General features: G+C 37.9%; 1 protein-coding gene across 2 annotated transcripts in view; it reads left to right on the forward strand.

Annotated features, from left to right (window-relative positions):
• Positions 1-2,491: 2,491 nt before the first annotated feature.
• Positions 2,492-23,812, forward strand: part of SYT1 (synaptotagmin 1) — a gene marked incomplete at both ends in the record, with an annotated part of 125,942 nt that continues 104,621 nt past the window's right edge. For both annotated transcript variants that reach the window (XM_082014266.1, XM_082014267.1), the window contains one exon: positions 2,492-2,663. In XM_082014266.1, coding sequence (XP_081870392.1) covers positions 2,492-2,663 — 172 coding nt within the window. The remainder of the gene's footprint in view (positions 2,664-23,812) is intronic.

A 23,812-nucleotide genomic window follows, 5' to 3' on the forward strand; every position in this document is an offset into this window, starting at 1 on the left:
TTCAGAAAATTCTTTACTGCAGAAAGCTTTTTCTGCAACAAGATTCTTTTTCAGCCCCTTCACACCTATTTAAAATATCAGGACAGTGTCATTGGCGTGTAAAGGTCAAAGGCTCTGTAGCAAGTCTCAAAGCATTTGTGCACGCCTCATTAGATGTGGAGACCTCTAACTGCACTAGGACTCTACCGAGGATTGTTCTTAGAGATCAGAGGAACACTCTGTTTTGTTGTTTTTTCCTTCTTTTAAATAAATGAAAGTGTAACACTTCAATTTAGTTCTCCTAGTATATTTTCAAAATAGAGCTCCAAAACTGGAAGCAAATAAATTACATTTGCCTTAATTTTTAATTAGCTGAAAGCCATCACTGCAAATTGTGTCTTCCATTACAAAATAAAATAGTCAACTGCCAGGCCTGAAATAATTAAGCAATATATTATAATTAAGCAATTTAATTTTGATTTCATTATGATATATCATGCAACTTTTCTTCTGATTTAACTGACATTCATTGACAAAATGCTATAATATAAAGCAGCACTAATGTTTACAGATGATGGCTCTGTATGTTTTGCTTTATAGTATATGGCATACCTCAGAGCATATGGAAAAGGTCTTCTGGTCTGGAATAGCTGGCACGTTATTTCATACTACAGAAATTATGCACTACATGTTTTTCCCAATTGTTGTTTTGGGAGGCAAGTGGGGAAATCTTCACAGACATCGGACTTGAGCCAAAGTTCATTGTTATTAACTGGAATCTTTCCATCCACTTCGGTCTGCTTTAGATAGTGAACTGCTCCCATGTTGTTACAAGAAAATAGATAAGACTGCATGCTTATGAAATATTTATGGAGCTGTATCATATACATATTCTGTGTCAACATCAACGTGGTTTCATATTAGGCTAGAGACTGTGAGGGCAAAGGCAGAAGCCATGGGCAGGCAGGGAATACCGCTCCATTCAGTGCTGCATCAGTGAAATTGCTGCAAAATATCCACCAAAGTGCTTCTTCAGAACAAGGCCAACCCCCTATTTAGTTAAAATCTTTTTCATCAAATGACAGTATTGGAGGATGGCTTCTATTCTGGACTACACTTGTGTGCAAACCCCTGTTTAATGACAAGAATGACGTGGGTGATTTCAAAAGGTTGATTCTGCCTGCAGTCAGGTCTGCACCTGCAGGTCTTCGTGACTGTAGGCTCGTAGAAGTAAAGTTGAAGGACAAAAAGCCGATCCTCATCTCGATTTAGTGATTTGAGCACTCTCAGCGACATCCATGAAAACAGTCACGTAAGGCAGGAAAGCTCATGATTCATCGTAGTGCATGCAGTCAGGTGCTCCTATGCCCCTTCAATTTTGATGTGTTGCCTTTTTTCCTATGGTGATGTTTAAAGTTCTCAGCAAAAGGTCAAAGGCCAAATGTCTTTTGAGGCTGGGAGCAATTGTACACTCAGGGCAATGATGAATGTTTGTTATCTCTCAAACCCTTTCTACCTCTGGTTTTCTGAAGAAGAACAGAATGATTATTCAGATCAGTGATATTTAGGATGCAGTAGAAAATCAGAATAATGTGTTCAAAACCAATATAAACGTTTCAGCCAACCTTCTTGTGACACTGAAATTGCTTTGTGCGTCTCACCTTCACCCCAGTGGCTCAAAATTCTTTGCTTTGTAATGTACACTCAAGGTTTTGCAAAATGCCCATTAAACAGCATGAAATTAAAAATATGCTGTTGTGGAATTATGTTTGTGACAGTCTTTCAGATATTTCAGTATGGCTGCATTTAGGTACCCTACAGATGTCGTAGCTTCATGAATACACCGATGAGGCATCTGAATAATTTAAGTAAATATTGTCAGTAGCAAATGTCACATGAAATAACTGGAAGGAAAAGTGCTTCAGAAAATGAAAAATGGATGGATGCAAATCAATTTCTGTTTAATATACAACTTGCTTAAATAGCAAACAATAGATTATTACTTTGACAGGAAATCTTGAAGTGTTTTTTTTATATCCTTATCACTTCATTTATTTTACATAGATACTTTGGCTATGAGCCACACCTCTGTAACTCTCATATAAAAATAATCCTGTAAATACACTGTGAAATTTGCACATAGGGAGCAGTTATTACCCAATTTACTTATGCTTTCAAAATTGAAGAGCAAAACGTAAATCCACATGAGAGTTTTACAGGAATTTCGGGGTTTCAAATTCAGCAGTTCACAATGCAACAGTTTTGGAGAAGAACTCTAAGCAATAAAATTATTCTGGCTGAAATTAACCCTGCAAAATACTTTTGTCTCATAAATATTTTGTGAAGAACATGAAGCAATATGCTGATGCAGTCGTATTTACCCAGTAAGCATGAGCACCGAGTGATATTCTGCCTATTTAATCTTTTATTGATGAGAAATCCATTTCAATGATCTAAACTGTTGTTGTTGTTGTGGGTTTTTTTTATTTCAGCAGCTTACCCAGGGGTTAAAATGGTGAGTGAAAGTCATCATGAGGCCCTGGCAGCACCGCCAGCTACCACAGTAGCAGCAGCCCCTCCAAGTAATGTCACCGAGCCAGCCAGTCCTGGAGGAGGGGGAGGAAAAGAAGATGCATTTTCTAAGTTAAAAGAGAAGTTCATGAATGAACTGAACAAAATTCCATGTAAGTAAAGCTTGATTGATTAAAAACCTTCTGTTGGCAGATTAGATTTAACTTGACATTTTCTTCTTTGTCATTTAATTAGAACCTATACTAAATGTTTTCTAGTCAAAACTAGAAAAATCAGAAGGTAAACCTGGTTTAGTAAGCTCCTCAAAATTAACGGCAGTAGAAAAAATAGGATCGAACTCATATGTAATTTGAGTCTGTTCTTGAAATATCAGATTGTCTTGGTAATTTTTACTGCTTAATTATTGCTGAGTCGTCAAAAGTGGAATGGCAAAACTTCACAGTGGCTGTAGGATCAATAAGAATTTCCTGATAGTAACACATAGTGTTTCATGTTCATGATAAATGTGTGTGCGCGTATTACCTTAAAGCAAAATTTGGCCAGAACTCGTAAATATTGAGAAAATAAGGAAACTGTGTATCTTGGGGGTTAGAAAACGTAGAAAAAGTGAGAAAATGGCTTTTTAACGTGGAAATAGCTCTAATACATCAATAATGTCTGAAGATGGCCATGGTTTTCCCACTCGGGAATTCTGTTAGATCAGCCATTGAACGTTGTTCACATGAGTCCCAGTACCTATGCAGAATACTTTAAAAGAACCAGTGAAGTCAACAGGGTTAAAGTCAGCAGGACTCTTTTGGTCTGTGCTAGAAAATATTGATTCAAAGTTGAGGCTTCAAATTGTTCACATTTGTAAAAAAAATATAAGCATTAACTTTTTGCTGTTGTCTTTGATAATACTGGGGTTCTTGAACCTGCTTGGTATGTTTTAGTATGCATACATTGGTATTAAATATGCAGCTAATCCAACATTGTCAATGTTGTTTCTTATTTTAAAGAAAGAATCTTTTTTCTAACTGACAGAAAAATTATCTAATGATACAAGCAGATAATTTTGGCACTTTTGTAGATATGAAGGTGAAGGCTATGTATGTACCTGTGTTTTAACAGCAGGCATTAGAGAGAGATTCGATCTTTAATAATTTTTACGTCAGAAGAATAAGTAAATGTAAAATATTTTCAGGGAAGAATTTTAACATTTGTAAGAGGTTTCATTTTTAGAAGGTTGTCATTTGTGTAAAGAAATGTTGTGTGACTGATAAAGACAGATAACAAATTAGAATATTAAGCGATTTTTTATCTCTGAAATGGATCTTGGCAATCTGGCAGATGCAGTTTTTGCAAAATTGATAGCAAACAGCCTCGCTCTGTCACTCGAAATTCTCACTTGCAAGCACAGAAGTGTTAAGTGGTAAGAAGTCCGTATGTCATTAGTTTGGTAATCTGCACAGTCCGGTGCAGACCATACTGAAATGAAATTGCCTGATGATATAATGGGAAAAACAATCCTCAGCCTATTAAAAAGCTGAGAATTTAATTGTGGCAGAAAAGTTATCAGACTTTACCTCTTAGAGCTGGTTGGAAATTTTTTCAGAATCTCTCTTAAAACAGAGCAGAATGTAAATTTGTTCCAACCAAATAATTTTTATGGTGCCTTTCTGGGAATTTCTTGCTGTGTGAGAGAGAATAAAGATGGTGAAGAGGCCGCACTGGGGCAGCACATATACTTGGCTCTAAGAACACTTCCAAGACCATGGACCAGGTTTTTCCTCTAGTAGATTAAAACTGAACACCTGACCCTGAGTCTTACACATGGCAAAGGAATGCCATTGTGAGCAAGTTGTCTAATCTTTGCAGATCAGTGACAAGCCTGTTTTCTAGTTCATGTATGTTCTGATTTAAAACTTCCAAAGGTCTCGTGTTTATCCCCATATGACAGGGAAGGCTTTGAAAGCTCAGCAGTAACTGCAAGAGGATTTTTTTTTTCCAGTGTTCCATCATCTACATGCAAGAGAGAAATAATTAAATGTTTTAGTTGCCTCTAAGATATCTCCAGATGGAAAATAAGCCATCATAATTTAATGAATGTATAATAGGATAGAATGTACCCATTTTGTGAAGAAGCTCACCTGCAATCACCTTGGTTTGAGTGATACACAAGCCAAGCCATAGTAGGGGCTAATTTATATATAGTCTCCTCTTTCTGGTTTTTCATAGAGATTACACAATATCAAGTCATGCTTATATTTTTAAAAAATATTCAAATAGTGGAATACATGATGACAAAAATAAAGGTACAGCAAACTACACCCAGCTGAAAAAATACTGTACCTTCCATGTGGCTTATAATAGAACATTCATCTTTTTAAAATAGTATGTTTAGTAGAACACACAGAAGTCACAAGTTACATTGCCTAGACATACTTAACTAACTAAAAATATCAGGATTCCCATTAAGATTTCACTTGCACAAAACTACAAGGTAGGGTCTGTGCAATTTAAATTATACTGATGTTTCCTCCTGTAATATATGTACCAGAGAAGTCTTATTTTGTCAGAAATGGATGAATTTAATAGAATGAGGAAATAAAAGTTCCAAGAAGAAGAGAGGGCCCATTTGTATTAGTTTACATTTATTTCAAGAGCAGTGTAAACTCAGTTAATATTTTGATAGATACAAGCAAAAATTCTGTATTTTTCATTAATTTGTATCTCTTTAAAGTAGAACATGCAGGAGAGTGTAGGCTTCCAAAAGCACACAAATCATTCAGAATGGTGATGTCCTAACATATATTTCACTCTGGATAAAGCAAGTGGGATCATTTTATTACAATGAGTCATACAGTTAAAGTGCAAGGATTCTGTAAGGTTACTGAGGCATAACTGAAGAATTTTTTTCTCTGTTATGTAAATCCCTGCATTTTGGTTGTGAGTGGATGATCTGCATAATCACAGTACAGTTGTTTTTCCATAACTGCACTGTGTATAAAAGTCAGTCTATCTTAATTGGTTCTTATACTTTTTATCCCAGTTTATCTTTAATCTGCAGAATTTTTAAGCTGTTTGCCAGAAGGAGAAAAAAGTCACCATCTCTGCTTTTACACTTTGCATTTTAAACGTAGCAGTTCCAACACCTGAAGAAGGGGGTAAAACAAAGTAGATAAAATGGCACTTACAGTTCTGAAAACAACATTGCATTAAAAGACTTTATAAGATATATTGATTCTTTCCTTCCTCCCTCTCACTGCTCTTCCATTTGGGCCTTTGTCTAGGAAAATATCTACCATGCATTTACAGTAAGTGAGTTCTATAGCAAGACTATGGGAAGGCAAGACACCAACAGCTTTTGGGCAGAGGCTTTAAATGTCAAGATACTGATACTAACCATACAAAAATAAAATTTAACATCAATCGACATTAGTCTACTTAATAAGCATCTTTGTGAAAGCAAAGTGATCTTAATGTGTTTCCTAAGAACACATTCCTGTGTGAACAGAAGACCTTGTTCTGACAGTAAGGTAAATAAAACAGCAAAAATCCAATAAAATTCCAGCACACATCTGACTGAATAATGATGCTCTGTTAATGCTTCTCATATAATCTTGAATAGCTGTAATACTGAATGCACTGAATCCAGGATACTATCATTACCTCTTTAATAGGAAGTTATTGCATATTTCTAATGCTCTTTGCTGTCTTACGTTGTAATTGGATAAAAAGTTACATTTCCATACCAACCTTATTCAGAAATGTTTGGCTGGCTTGCAACTCCGTTTGGCCTCAGTAGCTGGTGCTCAAAACCTCTAAATTTGATTCATCGTGTACAACTGACTGATAATCCCCCAAACCAGGACCTCCAAACTGTGTGATGATTCAGGCTAAAACCCAATGTTCTCTGCAGACTTGTTTCACATTCTGTTTGCAGATACTTACGGAAAGGTTTATTTACCTCTATTTAGCTTAGTGAATAACTGCCAAAAGAAATGGGACTGGAGACTATAGAGGAAACAGTAAAAAAATTTAAAAACAACTGAAAGACTGAGGCCAGGGTTAATTCTAAATAACAGTTTAGCAAGCTAAAGTACAGACTTGTAGATATATTTGGGTAAATCAGCAAATAAAATAAGTCTGGATTTATATGTTTAGCCATTTAAGTTAAAGTTTCAGCCTTCAGCAGTCATCCTAGACAGACCTCATCATTTCTTTCTCCCTGCTGGTCTCTGCTTTTCTGCCCTTCTGCCTTTCTTGATTGACCAGCTGACGTTGTATTAAGAGTTCTTATTACCCTCTATAAATGTCAATAAAGTTCATTTCTTATTATTCTTATTTGGCATCAAGATTAGCAAGGAGATATTATTGAATTTCGTCTATTATTAGAAAATTGAGGATTTTGTGCATGGGGTCTTTCTGAAACTTAATTTTTATGGAGCTGCCAGCTTCATCGTTTGCAGAAAATAAATTCAGGCTGTTCATTTCACTGCTTCTCCTAATGGTTCCTGTGAGTACAAGTTCCACTGGCTCAGGGAAGAGAGGGCATGTTCTTTTCTAAGTTCATAAAAAAGAAGCAAAATGCTGATAATAGAATGCTTTCAGATTTCAAAATTGGATTAATAGAGAGAGACAAATACCATAAAATCATGGTAAAGTTCTCAGCAATAGCTATTATTTATCCATGGCACATACCAGTGTTTGTCATTGCCTAAGATCTTTGTAGGTTAGCCAGAAAAAAATGGTTTCAAAGGCCTTCCTATCTAAATATAAGGCAAGGAATAGCTGCCTGCCTGCAGAAAATGAGGACAATGTATACGTATGTTCATGTAGAGAGAGATATATAGGTACACAGGTATATTAGTCAATACAATAAGCAGCAATCTCAGGTTAGGAGCAGTCTGGCAATTGGCAAACTCTATTTAGGTATCCTGGCACAGAGGGCTTGTAAGGAGAGGTTTAGAGGAGAACAAAGAAAGAATTTTCTTGATGTTCAGGAAAGTCTGAAGAGCAGCACTGGAGGAAGCTGGAAGGCATAAATTCAAGTTTTCTTGTTTCCTTTCCTATCATCATATCATTGGCAGTTGCTCATGCCAAGCAAATACATGCAGTTTTACACTGAGAAGGAAACAGAGGAAATTGGAAATAAAGATTTATTTTGGAATACAGAACAAGAAAGAGATATTACAGTATGTAGTAGAGGGAAAAAAATCATTATTTCTAAATATAGCAATTTAAATGCAAATCTCAGATTACTTTGTTTTCTCCCTGAACCGCTCAGTCCAAGTTCCATGATTGCATGAGAACTTCAGAATTATTTTTTTTCATTGAATAAAAGTTTCTAGGTCACGCGCCAGTAGGGAAAAGCTTGAAAATACTGCCCACACACATCCAGAAGACACAAAAATCATGAGACAAAGAAAAACAATTCAACTCTCTTATTCTATAAACTAATAATAAGAAAATACCGTCATTATTTTTAGGGGTTCAGCATATTTTGAATGCTTGAAATTAGGAGGCTTGAAAATACAGCTTTTAAATCCAAAGAATCTAAATAGATACTGAGCTGTGGAAAAATGGAAGTGAAAAACTCATGAAGGAGAACATGGATGAAAACCCTTGTCTGGAAAGAAGAGCATGTGGTCTGAGATCCTGCTGAATTACACTCTGTTGATATTTTAATGAATGATTCTATCATGAAAATTTTTACAATCCATGAGTTCTTTCCATATGCCTTCAGATAGGATCCCCTTAACATGTCCTGTACTTAAACTTTTGGATCCATGACAGCTGCCAGTTTGATCCTCATACAGGACTGAGCTAGGAACCTCAGGCTGTTAGAGGTACGCTGCTCTAGCCTGTCCCAAAAGTGCTGTTGCAGACCACAGCTTGATCCAGCCCCAGCAAGCACATGTGCTCACCAGGAGGTTACACATCCTTTCTGATCAAAGCAAGTTCAACCCACACATCTGACACACTTAGGTCTGAGTGATGACCCTATTCCTACACTGGCCATTATCTTGTCTTCTGGGACAAGCCAAGGAGGAAAGGAGAAATCAGAAGAGCAGAGTCCCACAACTTAAACCAGATCATCAGCTGCAGCACTGTCCACCCCCAGCACAGGGATAGCCAGTCTCACCCTAAACCCATGTCCTCTTCTACAGCACCTTGAGAATGCACTGCCCCATCTGAAAGGAAATAATGTCACTTGGCCAGAGGCACATGGGGGGCATAACCTCAGTTTCAAAAAGAAGTATACATCGTTGATTACATGTGTCTGAAACATTATTTTCAGAAACAGCAGTTGGTTTTGAGTTGTATAATCTGAAAGAAGGGCAAGGAGAAGCAAGTTCTCCTGTAAAATACATGATGCTGAGAACATTTCAGCAAAATATAAGAAAAAAAACCTGCTCAGATTAACTTTTACAGCCATGGGGATGAAATTAATCTGTAGCAGAAACAGGGGTGAACACCTACCTTTGGTTTGGTGACAGGGTTTTAACAAGGGGTGCCAGAGTACCCCCAAGGGTCTCCTCTAGCACATCACTGTGATTATTATTTTATATGTTACAACAACTCTGGTAGGTATTTTATTGCACTATAGATATGTCAAGTTGTGCCAGTGCCTTATAAATTGAGTAGAGAATTCAATTTACAAGGAGAAAACTGAACATGGTTGCTGGCTTCCTTTCAGTACTGGGAATGTATCTTAAAATTTCATTACTTTGTGTGAGGGAAAGTGCACTAAAATGATGTTTACATACATAAAATAAACACAATCTTTTCTAGTCTTTTTCAAACTTACCTGCAGATGAAGTGTCTACAGAAATTACCCATTATCTGTTATAATTCAGTTTGTAATCTTGCTCTGAAAATGCTCGATAAAGAGAGTTCATGGAACAATCATTCTGAACTTAAAATTGAGAATACATTTAAAGATTGATTCTCAGCAGTACAGCGCATTAAAAAAAAAGCACTTGGGACTATGGTTAAAAGATTTGCTTTTAAAAAGTATGGTATAAATGGGCAATGAAAGTATAGGAATTACTGTTAAAATGGATATTCCATCCTTACCTCAGCTACTTATGCCTAGGCACTGTGGCAAGCTAGAAGATATTCTTTTGCATTTTTATAAGAAACAAGAGTAGGTAATGAAGCCCCTCTTATTCTGAGGCACTGTTGTAGGTTGGAACACATGAATGACATTCTTTGTTGTTATTGTTAACTGTTCTACTTAGAACTGGGTGAGTTTTCGGATGAGAGTTATCCAGACTAAAATCTTCCCAGAGGGATTATAAATACCTATAGGTCCATAGCATCCTTTCTTGCATTCCTTTTCTCATTTTAGTCTTGGCTTGTATTTCAAGTGAGATCTTGAACTGGTCTAGATCTGAAAATCTCTACTTCTTCCAGAACATGCAGCCAGTTTGCAAGAGCTGTGGAGGTGGCCTCAAATTTTCAGAAGGATCTTAGTATAGGTAGACTTTGCTCTGACTCCACAGAAGGAAGCTGTGCTGCTGAACTTGAATAACTGCCTCATGAAGGCTGAGTTCCAGCTGGCAGCTGAGCAAGCCATCTGCCTACTCCTGTGCAGATTTCTGAATCTGAATCTAATCTTAATTATCAACTTCAGCAAGAGCTCCCTAATTTGCTCACAGCCCCTATATCATATAGGGGCATGTTTCAGTACTGTAGCTGGCACTGTTTCCCTATTGCAGCAAGAGCTGCCAAAATGAAAGATGAGGTTTGTCCTTTCAGATGGGAAAGGCATTTCAACCCACATCTGAAAAAGAGGTCCAGAAATGTTCAGGGATTCTACACTTACCTTTTAGGAACCAGGCTCTGGGAGTCAAATTCACAAATTTGAGTTAAATGCCTTGGGTCTCTTCAGAACAACGCAGAAACTGGAAGCCCAGGTATATCCAGAAGGAAAAACCAGAGGGAGATGCGTCTGAAATGGTACTGCTCTCACAGACTTTGATATCTAGGGAGAGCCCTAGGTTAGGTCCTTGAAACAGAAAGATTCACAGCATGAAAACACTTTTCCCTGGACTTCATTTCTCTCACTTTGAGAGAATTGGTTCACTCTATTCCGTCAATGTACAATCTGATGAAGAACGAAGGAACTCACTGGACTGAAGACCTGGCTGAAGGAAAGAAAGCATATGCCTTTTGCTGTGAAATGCAGTAGGACAAAATAAACAAATAACACCGGGTATTTGGGGGTCCTTACTCTTAAACAAATGTCCCACACTAGGCTGCAGAGTCTGACCCCATGAATCCTGCATTTCTTTTCCAGCTTGGTCCCCTGATTGCCTTTAGTCTCAGGAAGACCAGGAACTCAGATATTTTAGGCTGCAGCCTGAATGATGTTCCTCAGCCTTTGCTGGCAGCTCCCCTGTTGTCAGTTTGAAGCAGCAACAAAAAGTACTTGCTTGACACAGTAGAGTAAGGGTGGCAGTTCCTTGAAGAAGAAGGGAGGAGTATCCTAAAGCTGGTGAACTGCCAATAGGATTGAAAGTCATTTCCAGATGAGAAGCTTTCTTCCCCTAGAACTGTGTCAGGACCATTCCCCATATGGCTGAACCCCAGTGGGGAGGAAACCTCCAGGACTAGGACAGGCATTAGTTCGGTTTTTTTACTGCAGTTTGTAGAGAGGCAATATATTCTTCACATAGTCAACAATGTTGATAAAAAATTTGTACCTTTCTTACAGATATTTTTATGGTCCTTCCTTACCAGAGTTCACTGAATGTTCTATTTTCCTTCTGTGTTATTTAATTTATGTATTTATTAACACTTTTCTCCTAGCCAGAACTCAGAACTTTTGCTAATGAAAAAATTAGCACAAGCAGTATACTTGCTAACCCAACATTCAGACTTGTTTCTTCCTTAGGTTTCAAACTTAATTTTTCCAAGGCCAGCTATTTTCTAAGATTTCAGTACCCAATTTTCAGAAGACACATGCTTTAAGCTGGAATACAGCATTTCAGGTCTCAGCCCCAGAATCAGTTATTTGTTTGTAACAGGCCATGGGTGCAGATTTACTTGCAGCATGGGCAAGGAAAGGAGGACAGAGGCAGATAAGAGAGCTTACTATTCATAAATTTCAGTCTAGCGTAGCATTTTAGATTACAACTCAGTGATGGTAATCACTTTATAGGAAACTGTTCCAGAATAACAATTTCTAAACTCTCTTGCCTCATGAAATATTTAGTGATGAGTTTTAAGTCCTAGGACAGTGAGATGGCCAAGATGACAGAAAGTAGCATGGGGGATGGAGAGGACCAGTGGACAAACAGGAAAGCTTAATGTTACCTGAACTCAGGGCATAACATTAATGTTGATAGCATAGCATGAACAAATGTCAAAATTGACTTGACTATTCTGAAACAGCCATGCATTTAACAGTGATTGTACGGTACAAAAATACTTGTGCACTCTGCTTTTCTTGATATAAGCACAAGTATGTAGGAAGAGGCAAAATGGAAGGGGGAAACTTTACAAAAAACTTCTTTCTATTCAGTTAATGCATTAACTGAAGTGTTTAAACTGTGCAACATCCTTGATTTGCAACAGGTCATTTTTGTTAGGAACCTACTGACAGCTGGGCTTTGATTCTGCAAAGTGCATGGATATGCCCAACATCACTACTACATCTCACTGCCACCTAGAATAAGAAAACTAGCTATAATGTTATACTGATAATGACAAGAAGCATTTTTATTCTGTTGAACTGAATATTTATCCCAGTAATTCCTGGTAGGAAAGGAAAAGAAAACAAACAAACAATCCCCTAAATTGTGTCCCCATTAGGTAAAATAATTTGTCATACCAAATCCCTGATGGCATAGCAACACTAGCTGAACACTGCAGTGCAAGATGAGTGCAAATTGGTGAACGAATTTTTTCTTGTTTTCAAGTCTTTTTCTTAACTGGCCTACACCACTCCTGTAAATAACCTAAAAGGCAACAGAAGTACATTCTTCCTTGGCATAGCCATGCAAGAATAATGTGGGTATGCAGGCTGAGTTCAGGTGCTGAAATGATAAATAGCAGATTTTAGAATTTCAAAAGGTTTAATCCAGTAAGGTACTTAAATGTGTACTGACCTTTAAGCTCCTGAAGAGTGTGTCAAATTAAATTTGTTACACAAAAGTAGTTTGGAGGATCAAGACTGTAAACACTTACATTTCTAATATATGCTGCAATTTACCTGATGAACTGCTACATTAATTCATATTTTAACATAAATTAATTTTACTTTAGTTATGGTTATTTTAAAAGTTTGTAATTCTACAAGTGATGTAATTTGAGAGACGTGTACCATACACATGTATAGTGGTAGTAGCAAACTTCTTTTCAGACTTTCATAAATATCACTGTAATTTTTTTACCTTCCATTTCATTTTAGTAGGCTGCTTGCTGAGAGTTGTACCCTCTTTTGTCACATGGCTTATTATCACAACACACATTTTCATTATTGCTGTCAAAAAAAGACAGCATTTAGGGCAGTTGTTTAGTTTAAATGATCAGTAGAGTGCTACTTTGAGATCATTTGGGATGGGAGGGACTGAAATTTTCCAATGGCAACCGTTGGAAGAATGTAATTACCTCACTTGGGATTTGGGCCAACCCTGCAAACATCCAATTTCCATAGAAGTGATTGAGGTTCTTTCCATTTAGTTTAATGAGAGTTGGATGGGGCTGTAAGGCATTACAGTCCTTTTGGGAAAATCCCAGGGGATCTTTCATCACCACAAAAGCTGAGGACGTTGATTTTATGCTTCCCCCAAAGTACTGCAGCCCTTGCATCAGCAGGTCTCCGTCGCTGTTCCTCAGCCTTACTGGCTCAGGGGGAAGCAGGCCACCACGGTGCCGCTTTCTATGCCTGAGAGGGATCCAGGATACTGGCAGATGATGTTGTTTAGCTTTCTTCTGGGTTTAGGTCATCCATGAGCTTCAGTGAATTGTTCAGCTCTTTGGTGCGTGTACTGGAGCGCTGTGGCAATGAGCAGAGAGCAGATGTGATGCCTCACTAATTCCTCCCTCCTTTTAGCTTCGGTGCTGAGAAGCATCTGAAAGTCAGCATCAGACTATCACAGGATTCAAGACTTTTTCAATGGCTGGACCCCCAGCGGTACTTTAATTCTTGCAGACAGAATTATAGGGTTGCCTCCAACACTACTGATAGTTCTCTGTTTGGGCAGACTTCTTTAATCTTTCCCCTGCTATCAATGGGAAATACAAAGTGCTAGGAGCATACACCGTAGCAGTCATGTATCATCCATGCTAAGATGGATCACTTTTAATAGATTAACAAGTGCTATAAAGCCTCTCTGTTTCAAAGTTGGTTTTGCTTTAGTTTGGTTTTTGTAAGAGGTGACGAAAAGTTATAATACCCTTAGGTCAACATAGGACTAAAATAAGTTATGTCCATGCTTATAGCTGTAGGTGAATGTACTTACTGTCCAGTCCCAACCTTAACGAGGCTATACACAAATTGTGAGGAGGTTGAATTACAGCAGTTTGTTACTCATTCAGCATTGTCAGAATGGGGTTGTGAGCCGTTAGGAGACTGAAGTGTCAATGAGGATTCTTGATGTTGCAGAGCAATGCTAATATTCCCTGCTTTCCCACAATATTTTATGGGGCAAGGAAAATAAAGGGGCTTTGCATCACTATTGCATTTGTACTGGCATTTGGGGAGTGGAGAATTGAGAGTTGTAAAATATCTATGTTACTCTCCTGATGCTAGGGAACTTAAAATTGCCTTTTCTAAGGTAAAAATAAAAAAAAAAATAAAAAGCCCCAGTGATTCTTTCTCCAAGAAGGTTCAACATTTGCTTCCACCAGACAGATGAGCATTAATGACAGTATATGTCTTTACAATCTCCATGTCAGTAGGTCTGATGTTCTGCGACAGAGTATGTTGACGAGATGTATGGCTTGTAAGCATTAGAGGTCACATCTGTGATCTGAAAGTAAACGATAACCAATTTGTGACTTACAACTCCAGCTTTTCTCACCATCTTTCATCTACTGCCTCTTTTCCTTACTTTTTCCTGCTTCTCTCATCACACAGCACCTTCTCCTCTCATTTACACTTTCTGTCTCTCCAGAAAAAAAAAAAACCACGGTTTTACCATGCCAAGACTTTCACAAAGAATACAGTTACAGGAGAAAAGAGGAAAGTTAAAGCCCCTGAAATTTTTTTGACATATGGCTGAGAGAGGCAGAGGCTCCCTGCCAGTGCCAGTCTGTGCTCCGTTTTCCAGGCTGTCTGTTTGCCATAGGTTACTTCTGATAAAAAAGAATAAATATAAAACCGTATTTGTCTTTTCCCTCTACTGCATACAAAACTTGCTAAGAAGGAGCGAAAAGCATTCAGCTAACGTTTTAGCAAAACAGACTGAATACTGATGTTTATTTTTTACCAGCTTCAAGACTAATATGCTATAAAATGTTCATTTTTTTCTTGTCACAGTGGCAGAAGTCAAGAGGCTAAGACTAGCTGGTTGTATGCTCAAGACTTACAGGGCTCCTGTCAGTAGTTGTTCTTTACTCCATGAATGTGTTGAACGTTCCTGCACTGAACCATGAACTGGAAACCTCATACCCCTGCTTAAGTGTTTTCTAACTGCTACTAACTACGCTACGAGTTGGACAAGAAACATTTCTGGAAGGAGAGTCAGAACAGAAAAGGGGTGTTGCATATAACCGTGCGATGTCAATGGCAGTCAGCCAAATTTTGTGTCACCTCAGATAAGGATCAACAATCGAGACAAGGCAGGATAAATTGCAGCATTGCCAGCTTTAGAGAGAAGCCAAAGGAAAATTGGTTACAGTGCTGGCTTCCAGAAGGTTGTTTCCTGGCATGAGCTGGCTCAACTTGAAGGCATGGGAGGCCAATTAAACAAGTACTAGCCACTTGCAAGGGGTATGCCTGTCAGAAACTGCTTTCATAAAGGGATAAAAGAGCTATCAATCAAAATATAGTCTACATGGTGGCCGTAATTAAAATACTTTGACTAGAGAGCTGTTAAATAAGGTTTGTTTTGGGGTGGTATTTCTAACTCTTCAGTGGTTAAATCTGTGGAAGCCACTGCAGAGATACTGAATCTTGCAGTGCTACATTAACAGTTGGAGTTGGTGATCTTAAAGGTCTTTTCCAACCTAGATGATTCTATGACTCTAAGCCATCAGCAGTGAGGTAAATGGCATTTAGTTTTGCTCCGGGGAAGGATTTCTTCTTTCACCAAGTGTCACCTCTACCATGATGTGCCTGAATAAATATAGCTAGCTTCGCTTACTTTAGTGGATTCTCCTGGGACAACACTGCCAGCGTAAGTTATTTATGATTTGGGATGGGTTGAACACTAGTCACAGTACATTGAATACTAGTCACAGCACAAAAATATTAGCTTCCAAGTTTACTGCACACTGCAGGTAATGGAGAAAAAACTTCATCCTTATTAAAGGTCTATTTCACCATAACAATAAAATTTATTGGCCCATTTTTACCTCTGCCAACAGCACTTCTCATATACTATAGTGTTCCTGCATGTGGCCATAACTTTGGCTCTGAAGCTCCATTGAAAAGGAGTATTGTCTTCCTTTTCCTCAGCTCAAGGACACGCTCCTCACCACCTAGCAGATCCAGGAATTTTTGACAAGTCTGATTAGAAACACTCAGACTGTCATCGCAAAATAAGCAGAAGTTATCTACTAGTTTCTGGAAACCCTTTTTGAGATTTCACGAAATAAGTCCTAATTTTGCTGTACTGCAACGTAATATGCTAGTATCAGTGATCAGAAAGTGAGGCAAATATTCACAGATTTATTGTGGAGTTAATTTGGGCTAATAGTATTCCTTGGCTAATGAAAATATAGCGAAGGCAGCATAGGGTTAAGATTCAAATTTTAGGAAGTGTTCTGCTCACCAATATAGTTGACTTTTAAGTCTAGAAGTTAGAAATTTTGCATCAGCTGTCCTATGTTGTTTTTAAAAACAATTTCTATCTTACTGTATCTTGTATCTTACCTGTTTTTTACCACACATAAATTACCAGGTGGCTTAAAACTCTATGCTCATTTAAAGACAGTTCAAAGGTGGCTGAGCCATAATAAGGCTTTCAGACATTATAAAAGCAGTTTGTCTTATGGGTACTATATATTGAACGAACGAAGGAAAAAGGTGTGATCAAAGTAATACAAGAGAATAGTAAAAGTAATAAATAAAAATACACAAACAATAAATAAATGACTAATTAGTAAATTAAATAATACACAATAAAGAGTAAAACAAGTAAATGCAATGTCCTTAATCCAATGTCCTTAATGCAATGTATATACAGCCACATGTTTGTACGACGCTCTAAAAGCTCCAAATTGCACTGAAATCAAAATATGATGCAAAAATAACAATGTATTTGACAGTCTCCTTTTCATTCCTTAGGAAATGTATGATACCATGATAAAACACAACATCCAGAAAATCTAGATTTCCTTTGTATAAAGTTAAATGCTTTTCATTTTGAACTTTTCTTCATGTTACATATTTAGGAGAAAGAAAGCACAATTTTTTTGAAGTCTCTGTTACCCTAAGGCTTTTTAATGTACTGCACAATACTGTTAACTATCAGTGCACATATTCACAAAGGGGGATATCCATTCTGCTGCATGGGCCTCTGTGACAGCCTGTGCAGCACATAAACCTCACCTTAATACAAGGTTTGAATTTTGCAAGCTTCTACAATGGAGTAAATTTCACACCAGCATATAGAAAAATATCATGAAAATGACTATTTGATTAGCAATTTCAGATTGACATTTCATTTGAAAATTAGTTATGACTTACCAAAATAGCCCTTTTCTATGAGTCACCACACTTTCCTAGGTTAAAGGAATGCTGTCAAAAACATGCAATGCTTTTTTCCTGTATGTTAGTAAGATCACCTCAAGACATAATCCTACAAACATTGTTCAGCATAGTTTTGCTGAAATTAATGGACCTATTTACAACTGAAAGGACTCAAATCAGAGCTCTATTTGTCTAGAAACATCAGGCAGCAAAGAAAATTACTTTAATGGGACAATTTTGAGAATTTTCATCATTTATGATTTCTTTTTGATAATAGAGCCCTCTACTTTTTTTTTCAAACAGCAGAACAAATTTTTGCTATGGGGTTTATCTGCCTTATCTATTGCTCTTTTTACTTGGAGGTTGTATTTTCATTCTTGGAACTAGTGGGACTACAGTGGGGCTAAAGAAGGAAAGGGAAATGCTCATAGTGTTGTCACCAATTTTATTTTGTAATAAGGATAGTTGCTAAGGCACTATCATGAGAGGAGGAATCTTACTCAGCCTGAACAAGTTTAAGCCCACATATCTCACCCCATAGAGAAGAGAGAGAGTCTATATGCTATAGGTTAGGCTGCATGGAGAACGCATTACTCATCCCTCTCACTGAAGCTGATACAGAAATCCTCTGTGGGAGACCCAGGGACTAGGGAACATTGTTCTGTGAGAGAAGTGGCTTAGCTTCTGGCTTATGTGCAGTAAATAGGTCACTGGTTAGGGTACCAACCAAGAAAAGTCTCCAGAGCTCTACTCTCAAGACTATCTCAAATTTTCATACAATTAATATTTCATCAAAAATGGTAGGAAGAGTCAATTTGCAGGCCTTCTAGGAGGGTGTCATATCTACAGTATAGTTCTTGCATGCTCTCATTCCATGAATTTGCTCTAACACAAAGTGTGGCCCGATGTGGAGAATTTCCCAGGAATATAGAGCCATGCCTGTCCCACGGAGTCAAGGACATATTGGAATTCAACATTTTAGCAATCTGAATATTACTAAATTCAACATTTCAGCAATCTGGTGAGCCTCGAGAAAGGGACAAACAAGAAAAACAGTGAGATCTGAAGACCCTCTTTACCCTGCATGAATTCAGACTCCTGCCAAGCACCGTACCTTCATATCTGGCTTTATACAAACATAGTTGGTCTCTTCTCCCAACTCACCAGTGATAGGACGAGAGGAAATGGCCTCAAGTTGCGCCAGGGGAGGTTTAGATTGGATATTAGGAAAAATTTCTTCACCGAGAGAGTGGTCAAGCATTGGAACAGGCTGCCCAGGGAGGTGGTGGAGTCACCATCTCTGGAAGTATTCAAAAAACGTGGACATGGCACTTCAGGACATGGTTTAGGGGCCATGGTGGCATTGGGTTAATGGTTGGACTTGATGATCTCGAAGGTCCTTTCCAACTTTAGTGATTCTGTGATTCTGTGATAGTTATTTTAGGTTGCGACAAGATCAAGACAGTTCAGACTATTTCTCTAAGGTGGGAATATGCAGAGTATCTTTGTCTACTGTAATACCTCATGGAAGTATGTTGTGATGAACTTTTCATCAAGATTTGTCCTCCTTTGACCTTCTGTCATCTGAGAATTGCTGATATAAGCATTTTGAGGCAGTTTTCATAGAATCATAAAATTTTGGCATTGGAAGAGACCTTTAAAGGTCCAACACCCCTGCAGTGAGCAAGATCATCTTCAACTAGATCAGGTTGCTCAGAGTCTCACCCAAACTGAATTCGAGTGTTTTCTAACATTAAGTTTCTTACCTGAGTTTTTGAGAGGGAAAGAAGAAAGATAAAACACTGGAATTTATTCTTTTACATTGGTCTCACACCCTGTAGACTGTATGCTGGGTAGAGAGTTATACACATCATTTTATTACCTCGTAGCCATTTTAGTTCTCAGTACTAGAATCGTTTATGGCAGAATTTCAATTAAGAGCAATAAGTTTTCATACTCAATGTCTGTGGAATGTTTATTTGCCAGGAAAAAACGGGGTTTCTGTCATAAGAATATTTTAAAAGAAACCCCTCAACAGGACAAGGTTTTGATCATGCCTGATTTTCCTGTGGACAGCTCATATCAGTAACATAACACATCTGCAAAAGTGGTTTTTTGTAGTTGAGTTTTGTTTTAAAAAGTGAGGCTGAAGGTTGACTTACAGCTGCAAACTTTTTTCTTTTTTCCGTCTGTATTATTTTGCCTAATGAAAGGACATTACCTCCCCCAGTCAATGTGGCCTCCATTGCTGTTGTAATGTACCTATGGATACGTTATCACTGCTTCTGTGAGTGAACAATTCCAAAGCAGCTACAGAGAATTTATTTGCTGATTACTCATCTGCTATTAAAGTGGTTCCAAATAAAGTGAAATGGCAGACACGCTGGCTCTTGGAAGCTTTTTCCAACTAGAAAAGGAATTCTGTGTGTTCTCTGCAGCGCTCAAGCTGCTTTACAGATGCACCATATTTAATTAGGTTAGTTTTAATTAGACTGCAGATGCAAAGTTGCATCTGTATATCACTATTTGTCTGTGTTGAGGCACTTTCAGCCAGTAACAAACCACCATCTTATTTGCATTCATTTAAATGTGTTAACCTTTTGCTTGCTGGAATAATCACTACGGAAGAACATTTATAACTTGGAGATTAATGTGTTGTTATTGTCATGTGGCACCATATGCAGAAAGTGAAGTAGCCTAAGAGACAATCATGCAAAGGAAGAAAAAGGGAAATTGCCTTGAAGAATTAATTCACTCTTAAATAAATCTTTCTGAGAATTCCATTTATATTTATTTAAATTGCTTTAGAGTACTTATTTTTCAAGACAATCTTTGCAAGCTTTGGACTTTATTGATTGCTCTTCTACCCTTAATGTTTGTTTTCTTTATGATCTTTTCATTTTTATTTCTTCATGCTTCACAGAGCCCATTTTCTTTTGCTGCCTCTCCTTTTCTGTTCTGAGCTTAACTCAGTTCTGAGAAGATGGAGGATTAATTGTTCATTACTGGTGATGCTACAGGTTTGAAAGAATTGTCGATTAGCTATTGCAAAGTTCTTAACAGCTGCTGCTTTAGTTAATGGCAGAGTACTTGCAAGAGGAATGGGAAACCTGGGACAGAAAACTCGCTGGACAGAAGTCATCAGGACCATGGCCATTGATTTCAGCAGACTGACTTTTAATTCCAGAAGTGATTATTCTCCCTATGCTTAGTTACGGCATTCCCTTTTAATTTTTATTTCTTTATTCTGGCCAAACTTGGGGTTAATCACTTCAAGTTCAATTGTATTTATATAGAGAGAGAAGCAAAAACTCTGCTGTGTACTTTTAATTTTAAGGTTTGATCATTTTTTCAGTCTCTTTGATCAGTAACAATGAAATTAATCCAATGAGAAGAATGGAGTTTAATTAAATGAATTTAATAAGTGGGATGCATTTTTGAGCAATGAGGGGATGCAGTGATTGTTAAATAGCAATAAGAAAATGTGTCCATGTAGAACAGCTGCTAAGGTTGACTGTAAATACTGGAGCAAAATATAACTAGAGTGGAAATATGCCAGTCTCAGGAGACAAGTGTACACTGGGCATGGGGTTCGATTGACCACTCAAGTTTCAGTGATGTTCTTTGTGATCCTGAAAGCAAGTCACAGGTCATCCTCTCCTGGCTTTCCTTCTTTAAAAGGAAAATAATACTTTTCTCTGACTATGCCAATTAGCAAACCATCATTCAGAAAGAAACTCAAAGATGAAAAACAATGGAGTCAATGGTGTCAACCAGAGGACTGTAGATCCAATCCTAACGTAGAACTTTTGAGTCAGACCCTGATGGCCATTTACTGCAGTCAAACAAGAGTGTCTAATAATTGATTTTCAGAGCTGGTGTAAGGTTCCATTTCCGATTCTCTTCCCAGTGAATAGAAGAAGCTGGTAACATTTCAACACTGAGTTTTCAATATGCCCTTACAGGGATGCTTCCCTTAGAGGAGAAAGTCAAGGCCTGGACGTACCTGTAGGATCAATCCATGCTGAGCACGCTCAGTGTCAATAGGACACTACAGATGGAGACGGAGGAAAAGGATGCTTTTTCTGTGAATTGAGCTCATACAATTAGATCCCATAAGTGATATAAGTGCCTAGAATGAGTCTGGCTTTCATTTGGGCAGCGTAAGGCAAAACTGACGCCTACTGCAGACAATCAAAGGTGGACTCTGGTACTGAGAGAGGGCATTTATTTCCTTCTGTCATATCCAGGAAAAATGACTGACATAATTTGAGAAAAGCTTGCAGCCTGCATTCAATATTATATGGATGAACTTCAAACTCAGCACAGGTGGGAGTCAAGGGGTCTCAGAATGATGAAAAGCCTCCCAGGCTGGCTGTCCAGCAGCAAGCCAGGTACAGGTGTTCAAAATGGAGGGTTTTCATCTGAAACCCTTAACTCACATCTCAGAGCAGCAGACTGGTTCATCTGTCCACTTAACACTGGGGAATGAAAATTCCCCTTCAAAGGGCAGATGCCTACAGACCTTCTCTTTGGAGAATGGGGGTAGGAATGGAACAGGGCTGGGTCTTCTGATACTATACGGGTAGCACAGCTCACCACTTTTTATATGTGTTGTTTTTTTATATATATGGAGTGCTCCTCCAGGAAATGGAGAGACTTAGATTAAATTCCTTCATCAAGCTGGAAGCTCTAATGTGTGACAGCACTTCTAACTCATGCTCAAGTCATGGCGCTGTGTAGGAAGTAATTCAAACTATAGGCCAAAATGAGAGAGGAGAACAGATTTCTGGTTCCCATTCTCAACATAGCTGAATTTTAGAATAAGCAACAATCACCAAATACAATACCAAAGTTGATGAAAAGAGGCTTCTTTTTCATGGTTCTTCCTCTGTCCCAAAGCTTGCAGAGTCATACTTCACCTCTACTTTATGTCAAGTTTAAACAAAAAAGGGAGATAAAAGTACTAGATGAGATTTTTAGGGAGAGTTGCTGTCTTAAGGGACAAATTGATAGTAGTTGCTTCTGCTGATAGCCAGTAAGATTAACAGGACAAAGAAAGCATCAGGACAAACTCCCTGTATTAATCCACACTATATGAGAGCATTTTGTACTGTCCTTCAGGATAATATGTGTGCTTACAAAACAGTATCTTCCAGACTTCTTTCAGATCCCCATCATCCCCTAAACTAAAACTATCAACTTTGGGTTACAGCTGTAACACATACTCATGGCCTAACTGAATATAGGGCCTTACTACAGTTTGTGTAAATTAAATATTCAGGCTCATTAGCAGAAGACTGAATCACAACATGAGAAAAAACGTATTCCAGGCATACTAAATTAATAAATTCTAACATTGCTAGGTAGGCAAACCGAGAAGCACAGCAACAGTGAGGAGCGTGCTATACTTGTACCTTACGGAAGTAAAGATGAAGGGTAGGAGAAACAATTTGCAAGTAATATGTAGGAAATGTGGATTAAGAGATCAAATGCAGCCTGCAGCTTTTGCAGTTCACAAACCTGAAGAGTTATATCTGTGCATCAACCATATAATTTTGATGTAGATTTCAACATACATTCCAGTCATGCATACACGAAGGTTGTGTTCTTGGTGCCTTCAGCAGACTGACCACTTTTTGAAGAAAAACAGCCTCGCTGGGCTTGTACAGGTAGCTTTTAGTGCCTCCTAGCAGCAGTTTTAATTTCTTCCAGGCTGAACAAGAAGTAAGAAAAACTTGAATGCCTAGCATTTGCATAAAGCATTTTGGAGAGAATTGTGACCTTACCTCAGTGGAACTAAATATCAGCTTTTGTATTTATGAAGACTGGAAAAAAGCCTCAGAGTTCTTGTCCTAAAAAGGATAGTCTTCCTTCTTAGGGAACATAACTCCAGATTTGATTAGATCTATTAATGAGGTCAAATGATGCTTTTAGGCTGGTAGCTAATGTAAACCAAATCTATTTATCACTTTGGCAGTGGTTCCTGCAACAAAGCTAATGACCATTACAGCATTTATGCTAACTTATAGTTAGCCAATCAGGAATGGTGCTTTTTGTGCAAAAAGGTAGAAGTCAGTAATCAATCATCATCATCCTCATCATAATAGTGCTGCTAAATGAGCTTCTGAAAAAGAAGAGCAACATGGCTATTAACCTTAACAGGTCCTTGAAAATAGATTTCTTCCTACAAAGGCCACTACTGATATGTGGGTTGCAGCCTTGATAGCTTCTTGCAGAATAAAGGAGGTCGAAATACTAGGCAAGAGCACAACCCATATTTAGATTCTTTGCTTCTGTCTTCTAAAATAAAACTGAACGCTTAAAAAGAGAGAGATCAAAGCCTGCTATTTTTTTAAACAGCAGGTGCGAACAACATTTTGTCCAAGGGACTTGAGTTGTATACAGTCGGTGAATAATCAAATTAAATTTCTTTTTTCTCTATTAGCA

This window comes from Phaethon aethereus (assembly GCF_964289735.1).
Source record: "Phaethon aethereus genome assembly, chromosome: 1".
NCBI lineage: Eukaryota > Metazoa > Chordata > Aves > Phaethontiformes > Phaethontidae > Phaethon > Phaethon aethereus.